We start from the raw sequence: 13513 nt of genomic DNA, 5'->3' as shown, positions 1-13513 counted from the left end.
GTGGTAAATGCAGCAGCGAGGAGACGGTTGGAGGCAGTGGAGATGTCCTGTCTAAGGGCAGTGTGTGGTGTAAATATTATGCAGAAAATTCAGAGTGTGGAAATTAGGAAAAGGTGTGGAGTTAATAAAAGTATTAGTCAGAGGGCAGAAGAGGGGTTGTTGAGGTGGTTTGGTCATTTAGAGAGAATGGATCAAAGTAGAATGACATGAAAAGCATTTAAATCTATAGGGGAAGGAAGGCGAGGTAGGGGTCGTCCTCGAAAGGGTTGGAGAGAGGGGGTAAAGGAGGTTTTGTGGGCAAGGGGCTTGGACTTCCAGCAAGCGTGCGTGAGCGTGTTAGATAGGAGTGAATGGAGACGAATGGTACTTGGGACCTGACGATCTGTTGGAGTGTGAGCAGGGTAATATTTAGTTAAGGGATTTAGGGAAACTGGTTATTTTCATATAGTCGGACTTGAGTCCTGGAAATGGGAAGTACAATGCCTGCACTTTAAAGGAGGAGTTTGGGATATTGGCAGTTTGGAGGGATATGTTGTGTATCTTTTTTACGTATATGCTTCTAAACTGTTGTATTCTGAGCACCTCTGCAAAAACAGTGATTATGTGTGAGTGTGGTGAAAGAGTTGAATGATGATGAAAGCATTTTCTTTTTGGGGATTTTCTTTCTTTTTTGGGTCACCCTGCCTCGGTGGGAGACGGCTGACTTGTTGAAAAAAAAAAAAAACATGTATATGTAGTGTGACCTAAGTGTAAGTAGAAGTAGCAAGACATACCTGAAATCTTGCTTATTTTGCAGTTACAAGCACTAAAAACACTTGGATAATGTGAAATGTACCGAATGTATGCATAGATGTGACCACACTGGCTGGCTTGTAAACACTAGCGTTGAGGCCACACGTAGGACATGTCCCGGATGAATCATGTAAGGCAAGTTTTTTATCGTGAGGCAAGGCAAAATTTTTGCATTCAAATGCTTCGTATGGTGGATTTAACGTAACGGGATGCGTTCATAAGGCGGGGGGTCCACTGTATAACATACCTCTCCAAACTGCCAATATCCCAAACCTCTCCTTTAAAGTGTGGGCATTGTACTTCCCATTTCCAGTACTCAAGTCTGGCTATATAAAAATAACCAGTTTCCCTGAATCCCTTCACTAAATATTACCCTGCTCACACTCCAACAGCTTGTCAGGTCCCAAAAACCATTTGTCTCCATTCACTCCTATCTAACACGCTCACACATGCTTGCTGGAAGTCCAAGCTCCTTGCCCACAAAACCTTCTTTACCCCCTCCCTCCAACCTTTTTGAGGATGACCCCCTACCCTGCCTTTCTTCCTCTATAGATTTATACACTCTCCATGTCATTCTACTTTGATCCATTCTCTCTAAATGACCAAACCACCTCAACAACCCCTTTTCAGCCCTCTGACTAATACTTTTATTAACTCCACTCTTTCTCCTAATTTCCACACTCTGAATTCTCTGCATAATATTTACACCACACATTGCCGTTAGACAGGACATCTCCACTGCCTCCAACCACCTCCTTGCTGCAACATTTACAATCCAAGCTTCACACCCATATAGGAGTGTTGGTACCAATATACTTTCATACATTCCCTTCTTTGCCTCCATAAATAAAGTTTTTTTGTCTCCACATATACCTTAACGCACCACTCATCTTATTTCCTTCATCAATTCTATGGTTAACCTCATCCTTCATAAATCCATCTGCTGACAGGTCAACTCCCAAATATCTGAAAACATTCACTGGATGCGTGGATGTAGTGTGGATGACAAGAAACAGATGATTGCTGATGTTATGAATGAAAAGAAGTTGGATGTCCTGGCCCTAAGCGAAACAAAGCTGAAGGGGGTAGGGGAGTTTCGGTGGGGGGAAATAAATGGGAATAAATCTGGAGTATCTGAGAGAGTTAGAGCAAAGGAAGGGGTAGCAGTAATGTTGAAGGATCAGTTATGGAAGGAGAAAAGAGAATATGAATGTGTAAATTCAAGAATTATGTGGATTAAAGTAAAGGATGCGAAAAGTGGGTCATAATAAGCGTGTATGCACCTGGAGAAGAGAGGAATGCAGAGGAGAGAGAGAGATTTTGGGAGATGTTAAGTGAATGTATAGGAGCCTTTGAACCAAGTGAGAGAGTAATTGTGGTAGGGGACCTGAATGCTAAAGTAGGAGAAACTTTTAGAGAGGGTGTGGTAGGTAAGTTTGGGGTGCCAGGTGTAAATGATAATGGGAGCCCTTTGATTGAACTTTGTATAGAAAGGGGTTTAGTTATAGGTAATGCATATTTTAAGAAAAAGAAGATAAATAAGTATACAAGATATGATGTAGGGCGAAATGACAGTAGTTTGTTGGATTATGTATTGGTAGATAAAAGAATGTTGAGTAGACTTCAGGATGTACATGTTTATAGAGGGGCCACAGATATATCAGATCACTTTCTAGTTGTAGCTACACTGAGAGTAAAAGGTAGATGGGATACAAGAAGAATAGAAGCATCAGGGAAGAGAGAGGTGAAGGTTTATAAACTAAAAGAGGAGGCAGTTAGAGTAAGATATAAACAGCTATTGGAGGATAGATGGGCTAATGAGAGCATAGGTAATGGGGTCGAAGAGGTATGGGGTAGGTTTAAAAATGTAGTGTTAGAGTGTTCAACAGAAGTTTGTGGTTACAGGAAAGTGGGTGCTGGAGGGAAGAGGAGCGATTGGTGGAATGATGATGTAGAGAGAGTAGTAAGGGAGAAAAAGTTAGCATATGAGAAGTTTTTACAAAGTGGAAGTGATGCAAGGAGGGAAAAGTATATGGAGAAAAAGAGAGTGGTGAAGCAATGTAAAAAGAGAGCAAATGAGAGAGTGGGTGAGATGTTATCAAAAATTTTGTTGAAAATAAGAAAAAGTTTTGGAGTGAGATTAACAAGTTAAGGAAGCCTAGAGAACAAATGGATTTGTCAGTTAAAAATAGGAGAGGAGAGTTATTAAATGGAGAGTTAGAGGTATTGGGAAGATGGAGGGAATATTTTGAGGAATTGATAAATGTTGTTGAAGATAGGGAAGCTGTGATTTCGTGTATAGGGCAAGGAGAAATAACATCTTGTAGGAGTGAGGAAGAGCCAGTGGTGAGTGGGGGGGAAGTTCGTGAGGCAGTAGGTAAAATGAAAGGGGGTAAGGCAGCCGGGATTGATGGGATAAAGATAGAAATGTTAAAAGCAGGTGGGGATATAGTTTTGGAGTGGTTGGTGCAATTATTTAATAAATGTATGGAAGAGGGTAAGGTACCTAGGGATTGGCAGAGAGCATGCATAGTTCCTTTGTATAAAGGCAAAGGGGACAAAAGAGAGTGCAAAAATTATAGGGGGATAAGTCTGTTGAGTATGCCTGGTAAAGTGTATGGTAGAGTTATTATTGAAAGAATTAAGAGTAAGATGGAGAATAGGATAGCAGATGAACAAGGAGGCTTTAGGAAAGGTAGGGGGTGTGTGGACCAGGTGTTTACAGTGAAACATATAAGTGAGCAGTATTTAGATAAGGCTAAAGAGGTCTTTGTGGCATTTATGGATTTGGAAAAGGCATATGACAGGGTGGATAGGGGGGCAATGTGGCAGATGTTGCAGGTGTATGGTGTAGGAGGTAGGTTACTGAAAGCAGTGAAGAGTGTTTACGAGGATAGTGAGGCTCAAGTTAGAGTATGTAGGAAAGACGGAAATTATTTCCCAGTAAAAGTAGGCCTTAGACAAGGATGTGTGATGTCACCATGGTTGTTTAATATATTTATAGATGGGGTTGTAAGAGAAGTAAATGCGAGGGTCTTGGCAAGAGGCGTGGAGTGAAAAGATAAAGAATCACACATAAAGTGGGAGTTGTCACAGTTGCTCTTTGCTGATGACACTGTGCTCTTGGGAGATTCTGAAGAGAAGTTGCAGAGATTGGTGGATGAATTTGGTAGGGTGTGCAAAAGAAGAAAATTAAAAGTGAATACAGGAAAGAGCAAGGTTATGAGGATAACAAAAAGATTAGGTGATGAAAGATTGGATATCAGATTGGAGGGAGAGAGTATGGAGGAGGTGAATGTATTCAGATATTTGGGAGTGGACGTGTCAGCAGATGGGTCTATGAAAGGTGAGGTGAATCATAGAATTGATGAGGGGAAAAGGGTGAGTGGTGCACTTAGGAGTCTGTGGAGACAAAGAACTTTGTCCTTGGAGGCAAAGAGGGGAATGTATGAGAGTATAGTTTTACCAACGCTCTTATATGGGTGTGAAGCATGGGTGATGAATGTTGCAGCGAGGAGAAGGCTGGAGGCAGTGGAGATCTCATGTCTGAGGGCAATGTGTGGTGTGAATATAATGCAGAGAATTCGTAATTTGGAAGTTAGGAGGAGGTGCAGGATTACCAAAAATGTTGTCCAGAGGACTGAGGAAGGGTTGTTGAGGTGGTTTGGACATGTAGAGAGAATGGAGCGAAACAGAGTGACTTCAAGAGTGTATCAGTCTGTAGTGGAAGGAAGGCAGGGTAGGGGTCAGCCTAGGAAAGGTTGGAGGGAGGGGGTAAAGGAGGTTTTGTGTGTGAGGGGCTTGGACTTCCAGCAGGCATGCGTGAGCATGTTTGATAGGAGTGAATGGAAACAAATGGTTTTTAATACTTGACGTGCTGTTGGAGTGTGAGCAAAGTAACATTTATGAAGGGGTTCAGGGAAACCGGCAGGCCGGACTTGAATCCTGGAGATGGGAAGTACAGTGCCTGCACTCTGAAGGAGGGGTGTTAATGTTGCAGTTTAAAAACTGTAGTGTAAAGCACCCTTCTGGCAAGACAGTGATGGAGTGAATGATGGTGAAAGTTTTTCTTTTTCGGGCCACCCTGCCTTGGTGGGAATCTGCCAGTGTGATAATAAAAAATAAAATTCACTTCTTCCATTCTCCCTCTCTCCAGTGTGATATCCAATTTTTCTTTAACTAAATCATTTGGTACCCTCATCACCTTACTCTTATCTATGTTCACTTTCAACTTTCTACCTTTTCACACCCAGATAAAGTGAAAGCTGGATGAAAGGTTTGAACCGTGGTTGCCATGATTAACAGGTCCAACTTTACCACCGTCTTAGATAATAATTTGTTATTCTCCTGTAATAATAGCCATTTAGTGGTCACTTTGTCCTCTTAACTACACATTATTGATGTCAAGCTGCAATAACTTCTTAGGAAGAAAGTTATTATGTATCCCTTACATATTTTATTAACACTTCATTTACAAAATATATACACCATATATTTGAAATAGTCTAGACCTTTATTGCTGTTAATACATTGTATAAATGTTTTGTTTCTGAAATACTGAATTACTATAATTCTAGAGTGAAGAGTACATGTTGTTCATATTTCTTCTTTCTTTCAACATACCAGCCGTATCCCACCGAGGTGGGGTGGCCCAAAAGGAAAAATGAAAGTTTCTCCTTTTAAATTTAGTACTATATACAGGAGAAGGGGTTACTAGCCATTTGCTCCCGGCATTTTAGTCGCCTCTTACGACACGCATGGCTTACGGAGGAAGAATTCTGTTCCACTTCCCCATGGATTTGTTTGTATTTATTATTACCTGGAGTTTACCTGGAGAGAGTTCCAGGGGTCAACTCCCCCGCGGCCCAGTCTGTGACCAGGCCTCCTAGTGGATCGGAGCCTGATCAACCAGGCTGTTACTGCTGGCTGCACGCAAACCAACGTACGAGCCACAGCCCGGCTGGTCAGGAACCGACTTTAGGTGCTTGTTTAGTGCCAGCTTGAAGACTGCCAGGGGTCTGTTGGTATTCCCCCTTATGTATGCTGGGAGGCAGTTAAACAGTCTTGGGCCCCTGACACTTATTGTATGGTCTCTTAACATGCTAGTGACACCCCTGCTTTTCATTGGGGTGATGTTGCATCGTCTGCCAAGTCTTTTGCTTTCGTAGTGAATGATTTTCGTGTGCAAGTTCGGCACTAGTCCCTCTAGGATTTTCCAGGTGTATATAATCATGTATCTCTCCCGCCTGCGTTCCAGGGAATACAGGTTTAGGAACCTCAAGCGCTCCCAGTAATTGAGGTGTTTTATCTCCGTTATGCGCGCCGTGAAGGTTCTCTACATTTTCAAGGTCAGCAATTTCACCTGCCTTGAAAGATGCTGTTAGTGTGCAGCAATATTCCAGCCTAGATAGAACAAGTGACCTGAAGAGTGTCATCATGGGCTTGGCCTCCCTAGTTTTGAAGGTTCTCATTATCCATCCTGTCATTTTTCTAGCAGATGCGATTGATACAATGTTATGGTCCTTGAAGGTGAGATCCTCTGACATGATCACTCCCAGGTCTTTGACGTTGGTGTTTCGCTCTATTTTGTGGCCAGAATTTGTTTTGTACTCTGATGAAGATTTAATTTCCTCGTGTTTACCATATCTGAGTAATTGAAATTTCTCATCGTTGAACTTCATATTGTTTTCTGCAGCCCACTGAAAGATTTGTTTGATGTCCGCCTGGAGCCTTGCAGTGTCTGCAATGGAGGACACTGTCATGCAGATTCGGGTGTCATCTGCAAAGGAAGACACTGTGTTGTGGCTGACATCCTTGTCTATGTCGGATATGAGGATGAGGAACAAGATGGGAGCGAGTACTGTGCCTTGTGGAACAGAGCTTTTCACCGTAGCTGCCTCGGACTTTACTCTGTTGACGACTACTCTCTGTGTTCTGTTAGTGAGGAAATTATAGATCCATCGACCGACTTTTCCTGTTATTCCTTTAGCACGCATTTAGTGTGCTATTACGCCATGGTCACACTTGTCGAAGGCTTTTGCAAAGTCTGTATATATTACATCTGCATTCTTTTTGTCTTCTAGTGCATCTAGGACCTTGTCATAGTGATCCAATAGTTGAGACAGACAGGAGCGACCTGTTCTAAACCCATGTTGCCCTGGGTTGTGTAGCTGATGGGTTTCTAGATGGGTGGTGATCTTGCTTCTTAGGACCCTTTCAAAGATTTTTATGATATGGGATGTTAGTGCTATAGGTCTGTAGTTCTTTGCTGTTGCTTTACTGCCTCCTTTGTGGAGTGGGGCTATGTCTGTTGTTTTTAGTAACTGTGGGACAACCCCCGTGTCCATGCTCCCTCTCCATAGGATGGAAAAGGCTCGTGATAGGGGCTTCTTGCAGTTCTTGATGAACACGGAGTTCCATGAGTCTGGCCCTGGGGCAGAGTGCATGGGCATGTCATTTATCGCCTGTTCGAAGTCATTTGGCGTCAGAATTAGATTTCTGATGTATGCTTGAAGACTAGACATATGTGCTCAAGCACCATCATTCTAAACATGTTGCAATTTGGAGCACTCCATGACAAAAGAATTTCTGGAATATGCATACAAAAATGCATAAGATGTTTATCTCAAACTAAAACATTGTTCCAGAATGATAGAAATGGGTATTGTACTTAATGATTATAGGAATTGTCCTCTTCCAGTTACTGTAAAATAGTTATACTTTGTATGTTGTATAGTATATACAGCATATCTTTTAGAGTATGAGAAATAAATGCATAATTATAGTATAATACATGCATTAATAGTTGTTGATCATGTTACTTGATTGCCTAGTTGGATGTTGTACGTGTATGGTATATAATACTGACAAGATGAATTAGACACACGTGCAACATCGGGGTATCTTGATACCCAGATGTTGCACATGTCTTAATTCTTCATCTAATTGGGTATTCATTGTTTGAGAGGGTCTTCCTGATTATGGCACTATTCCAGGGACATTTACACTGGGCTCTAGTTAGTTTGCTTGCTAGCTGTTGCTTGTTCACGTATATGGTATGAATGCATTAGCCAGGATTTTCCTACCTACTAGTGATTGGCTTTGGCTGGCTCCTGTGACCAGTGTGGAGCTTAAATCAGGGCTTATAATAATACGGTTTTTGCCACAATAATACTGGGTAAGCTTAAGGACTATAATATGTATATTATATTAACAGTTTTATGTTTGCTTTGAGGAGGAAATTGATTATACTGAACTAATGTTTGGTGAAGACACAAAGGGGTTTGTATTTTTACAGGATCATGGGATTGCACGGCACGGGCATGGTCAGTAAAAAATGGTGCGGGTAATAGTCCAGGAAATGAAGAAAACCAAAGAGGAAGCAGAAATTTGATGTCTGCTTTGTCTGTTGGCCAAAACATTATTTGTGAAATGGATCATGACTCTCCAATACTGTGTTTGGCCCTGCACCCGGAGGGATCCTTGTTAGCCACTGGCAATCAGGATGGTGTATTAACCCTTTGGCTGCTGCCTGATGGTGATCTGGTGCACCAGTTAAACTGTACGTAATTGGTGTTTTGGGCGAGTACTTGTCTGATGTGTATTGCATATTAATTTCTTTTAAAATAAGTTACAGTATCATGGCTTGAGTAATTTACAACTAACCCACAGATGGAAATAAAAATTTGATGACTTAATTTTGTTAAATACTCACATTCAGATTCATATCATTCCCTTTTGTCCAATAGTATTTGAATTTTAATGCCCTTTTCTAGCAGGGGCTTCCCTACTCCTACATTTTAAGGGAAGTGTCTTGATATTAGTAAAGGGCTCTTTATCAAGGGAATTAGAGCTACCATTTCCTTCCTCACATCAGATTGATTTTTCTGCATACCTTCCCAGAACCTTACAGGTTTGGCATTTGCCCATAAATATAATAATTCACCATTCCTGAGAGCTGGGGAGTATTGAATTGTTACAGTCTTGATTTGTTCTGTTGATTTGACAGAACATGGGTAGATTTAGCCGCATAAATGTCTTAGTATAGTACACCCCCCAGAGGTGCCTGGATGCTGGTGAGAGGCTGTTAATTCAGGGACCTGGACTTACCTTTCTCTTCCTTGAATTGAGCCTGAATGCCTCCCATTCCCCAGGTGCTATGTGACCCCTATGGTTTAGTGTGTCCCTCTGATTAAAATATAAAAATGTAATATAGGTTTATATTAATATGAACTTGCCAACCATAACTAGTGCTCTAACTTGAAACTGGAGAAAGATCCAAGTGCATTAGGTTAACATGTTTTCACTAGTAACTGAAAAGGAATCGCGCATCAAAAATAGTCAGTTAGTTCATGGAATGAACTTTAATATTAAGATAAAATAAAGATTTATTAAAAAGTTAACCACTCTTATCTTGTCTGGACTTAAACAGTTATGTACTAGGATTAGTCTGCCCAAAATGCCCCAGCATGATAGTGGCTTTCTTTGTACTTAACAAATCAAAATTGTAATTACACATTGTAACCTTTGCAAAGAAATAAAATCTTTATTCTTTATTTAACTAGCAGACTGTTAATTAAGGATCTCTCTTGGGATAATGCATTATGTACACAGTGCTGATCACCTTGTGCTTATGTTCTCCACTGAAATTTCATTAGTAGTGCCATATGGCACTTTTTTTTTCTTTTTATGCCTATGGATTTAGCAATTTCATGAGAGTATATTAATACAGTAAAAATAATAATTTGTGCAGCTGTAAGTTAACGGAATGTGTTTATCTGGATTTAGAATAATCGTAGAGATAGTTTAGACAGCATGTATTTATCATAAGGCTGTTTCTTGGAGTTACTAGAAAAGGGTTCATTATAAGCATAAATCATCTCAGGTCATGAAGGTAGTGTGAATACAGCAGTGTGGAGTGCAGTTGATGATCGCATATTGACTGGTGGTGAGGATGGCCAACTGACCATCATTGAAGCTTACCAGGGGACAAAAATCTGTGCACATAGCCTGCAAGAAAATGTAAGGTATGACTTAATAAATCAATCGTGAATTAAGGTGATGATTAAAGGTAAGTGGGTATAACATAGAAAATTGGCAGACTGCAGCCTGTCCTTGTACCTCATAACAAGTGTTTTGTTTGTAGTGCACTGAGACACTACAGTTTACCTTCCGTGTTATCTTCCCATTTGTGAAGTTTGGTTACTGGTAATTACTCAACACCAGTAAATAAATTTTAGGTTAAAGTACCCTAACTTAAAATAACCTTGCTTTTCTTAACCTATCATTCAGTAATTTAAAATATGTAAAGTAAAAGGACACAATTGCAACTAATGTGACATTTTTATTGTGGCAATGTTTTGCTCTCCAGTTTTGTCAAGCTGGAGAGAGAAATGTTGCCACAATAAAAATGTCACATTAGTTGCACTTGTGTCCTTTTACTTTGCATATTGTCGGTAATTCTACCAACTATTACAATTTAAAATAACTGCTGGTAATATTTAGCTTTGCTGTTGGTTAGATTTTTGAGAAACACAGATGTAAACACAAAAAAAAGGATATACAGCTGTGTATTTTGAGGGTCAGTTGTAAGTAGAGACTTTGTTGGTTGACTTTTTTCTGAAGTGTTACCTTTTATAGTCTAAAAGAGGTATGTATATATATGCCAAGATATCAGTTTTTTCTTTTTCATGTGGCTCAATATATTAGCTTATCCAATAAGTTCATATTTAATACTTCTCTCTGACATAATTCTAGCATGTAACTGGTGCTAAGTTTAGTTTTTACTCTCAAAATCTCCCCCTACTCCTTACAACCCTTCATGGCATGACCCATACTCATACCTTTCCTCTTGGTCATCTTATATTGTTCCCTCCTCTCTAAATATCCAAACAATGTCAACAGTGCCTTCTCAGCCCTCTGAAGTGTACCTGCAGTACTCTTGCTCCATCTTATTGCTATGCTCTAAATTTTCTGCATAATATTCACTCCACACATTGTTCTCAAACATGATATTTCCACCACCTCCAACCTCCTCCAGGCTTCACACCTATGTAAAAAGTATTGGTATCACTATACCCTTGAACAATATCCTGTTTTACTTCTAAAGATAATTTTTTTTTTACCACAGATGCCTCAACACTCCACATTTTATATTAAAAATCAAATACAGTATACAGGAGGATCCCGCTTACACAGCAGGTTAGGTTCCGGAATACTGCTATGAAGCGAAACATAGGTTTTTTTAATTCAAATCCATGTTAAAGCCAGATAACATGTTTATACTATCACATTAAGTGAGCAAGAGAACTAGGCCTAAAAAATGCATATAAATTACACACATTACTTAAAATATTTTTGTCCTTAGCTTATAGCAAGTGGTGAATATATTTATTGTAGGAAGCCTGTATAAATAGAGGGTTATAATTGAAAACTGCTGTATTAGTAAAACACCGTCAAGTGAAGTGCTGTAAAGCGGGGCTTTCCTGTACTGGATATAAACGTATGGAAGTATACCTGGAGGGGGTTTCGGGGATCAACGCCCCTGCGGCCCAGTCTGTGACCATGCCTTGTGGTGGATCAGAGCCTGATCAGCCAGGCTGTTACTGTTGGCTGCACACAAACTGATGTACAAGCCACAGTCCAGCTGGTCAGGTACTGACTTCAGGTGCCTGTCCAGCACCTTCTTGAAGACAGCCAGGGGTCTATTTGTAAGCTGTTATGTATGCTATGAGGCAGTTGAACAGTCTTGGACCCCTGACTCTTATTGTGTTGTCTCTTAGTGTATTAGTGGCACCCCTCCTTTTCACTAGGGAGGGATGTTGCACCTCCTGCCCAGTCTTTTGCTCTCGTAGGGAGGGATTTTCATGTGCAAATTTGGGACTAGTCTCTCTCTAGGATTTTCCAAGTGTATATTGTCATGTATCTTTCTTGCCTGCATTCCAGGGAGTACAAATCAAGGGACTTCAACTGTTTCCAGTAATTTAGGTGCTTTATCATACTTATACATGCCATGAAAGTCCTAGGTACATTCCCCAGGTCTGCAATTTTGCCTGCTTTGAAAGGGGGCTGTTAGTGTCTAGTCTAGAGAGAAGCAGTTTGAAGAGAATAATCATGAGCTTGACATCCCTAGTTTTGAAGGTTCTCGTTATCCATCCTATCATTTTCCTAGCAGATGTGGTAGATACATTGTTGTGATCTTTGAACATGAGATCCTCTGACATTATCACTCCTAGGTCCTTCACATTAGTTTTTTGCTCTATTGTGTGATTGAAATTTGTTGTATACTACAATACACTTTTAATTTCCTCAAGCTTTCCATATAGCAGTATTTGAAATTTCTCTTCATTTAACTTCATATTATTTTCCACGGCCTATGTAAAGATTTGGTTGATGTCCGCTTGAAGTCTTTCAGTATCATCGATGAATGACACTCGTGCAAATTCGGGTGCCATCCACAAAGGAAGACATGGTGCTGTGGCTTACATCTCTGTCAGATATGATTATTATTATTATAATCAAAAAGAAGCGCTAAACCACAAGGGCTATACAGCATGTCAGATAGGAAAAGGAACTGGATGGGGGCGAGTACTGTGCCTTGTGGAACAGAGCTTTTCACTGTGGCTGCCTCAGACTCTATTCTGTTTGCTATTATCCTTTGTGTTCTGTTAGAAAGTTATAGATCCATCTACCAACTTTTCTTGTTATTCCTTTATCATGCATTTTGTGAACTACATTACACCATGGTCACACTTGTCAAAGGCTTTTGCAAAGTCTGTGTATACTACATCTGCATTTTGTTTGTCCTCCAGTGCATCTAAGACCTTGTTATAGTTGTCCAGTAGTTGGAACAGGCAGAAGTGGCCCGCTCTATATTGTAAAAAACACTGCAGTATGTTAAAGTTGTACACTACAGTCTATTGCATTTTTCTTTAACATCTTTTTTTCTGCACATGTTCGCTTTCCTCATAATCTGCAGCATTTTTTGTAGAGGTGGGAAATATTTATTTTGAGCATTGGGATCATTGCTGGCTCTGTGCATTAAATCACTTACCTGTACTCTTAGGAACCGGTGTAGTTCAGAGGAGGCTTTACTCTTTCTTGCTGTGTAATAAGTATGATACTGAGTACGAAGACAATATGCAGAACAATATTTTATTAGGACTGTATCACTCCTGGCTGAGCTTTATCAAGTTATAATGGACCATTGAAGGTGGCCCATGGCCTGGTAGGCAAAGGTATCACTTCACATGCTGAGGGTCCATGGTTCAATTCCCAGCAAGGGTGGAAACATTGGGCATGTTTCCTTACACCTGTTGTCCTGTTCACCCATCAGTAAAATGGGTACCTGGGTGTTAGTCAACTGGTGTGGGTCGCATCCTGGGACAAAATTGACCTAATTTTCCCGAAATGCTATGCATAACGAGGGGCTTTTTATGTAATAGTATGTCAGTGATGTCAGCTAGGCTGACATCATTGTACATGTACTTGTAGAAATAAAGACACTGTTATTATTACTAGGTCAACTACAGTATGTACTCTACTACCTGCATCATTAGTCCCTCACTTATAATTCTTACCTCAGTCTGAGTATGTGTATGTGTAATAAGTATCACCACTGTGACTTCATAAAGCTCAACCATAAGTGAAACAGTTCCAATAAATGCTTGTTTTGCTTATTCTCTTTTTTTACCTATACCTGTCAGTCTTACGCCTGTATACA

At 40.3% G+C, this 13513-nt stretch overlaps 1 protein-coding gene across 5 annotated transcripts in view; it reads left to right on the top strand.

Moving 5' to 3' along the window:
* The window catches only part of LOC128684965 (protein FAN), an 81085-nt gene that overhangs the window by 63252 nt on the left and 4320 nt on the right, over positions 1-13513 (top strand). For all 5 annotated transcript variants that reach the window (XM_070095495.1, XM_070095447.1, XM_070095336.1 and 2 more), the window contains 2 exons: positions 8090-8353; positions 9677-9818. In XM_070095495.1, the coding sequence (XP_069951596.1) occupies positions 8090-8353; positions 9677-9818 (406 nt within the window). The remainder of the gene's footprint in view (positions 1-8089; positions 8354-9676; positions 9819-13513) is intronic.

The sequence above is a fragment of the Cherax quadricarinatus genome, chromosome 1, assembly GCF_038502225.1.
Source record: "Cherax quadricarinatus isolate ZL_2023a chromosome 1, ASM3850222v1, whole genome shotgun sequence".
Taxonomy (NCBI): Eukaryota; Metazoa; Arthropoda; class Malacostraca; order Decapoda; family Parastacidae; genus Cherax; species Cherax quadricarinatus.
This window is presented reverse-complemented; position numbering and strand designations above follow the sequence as displayed.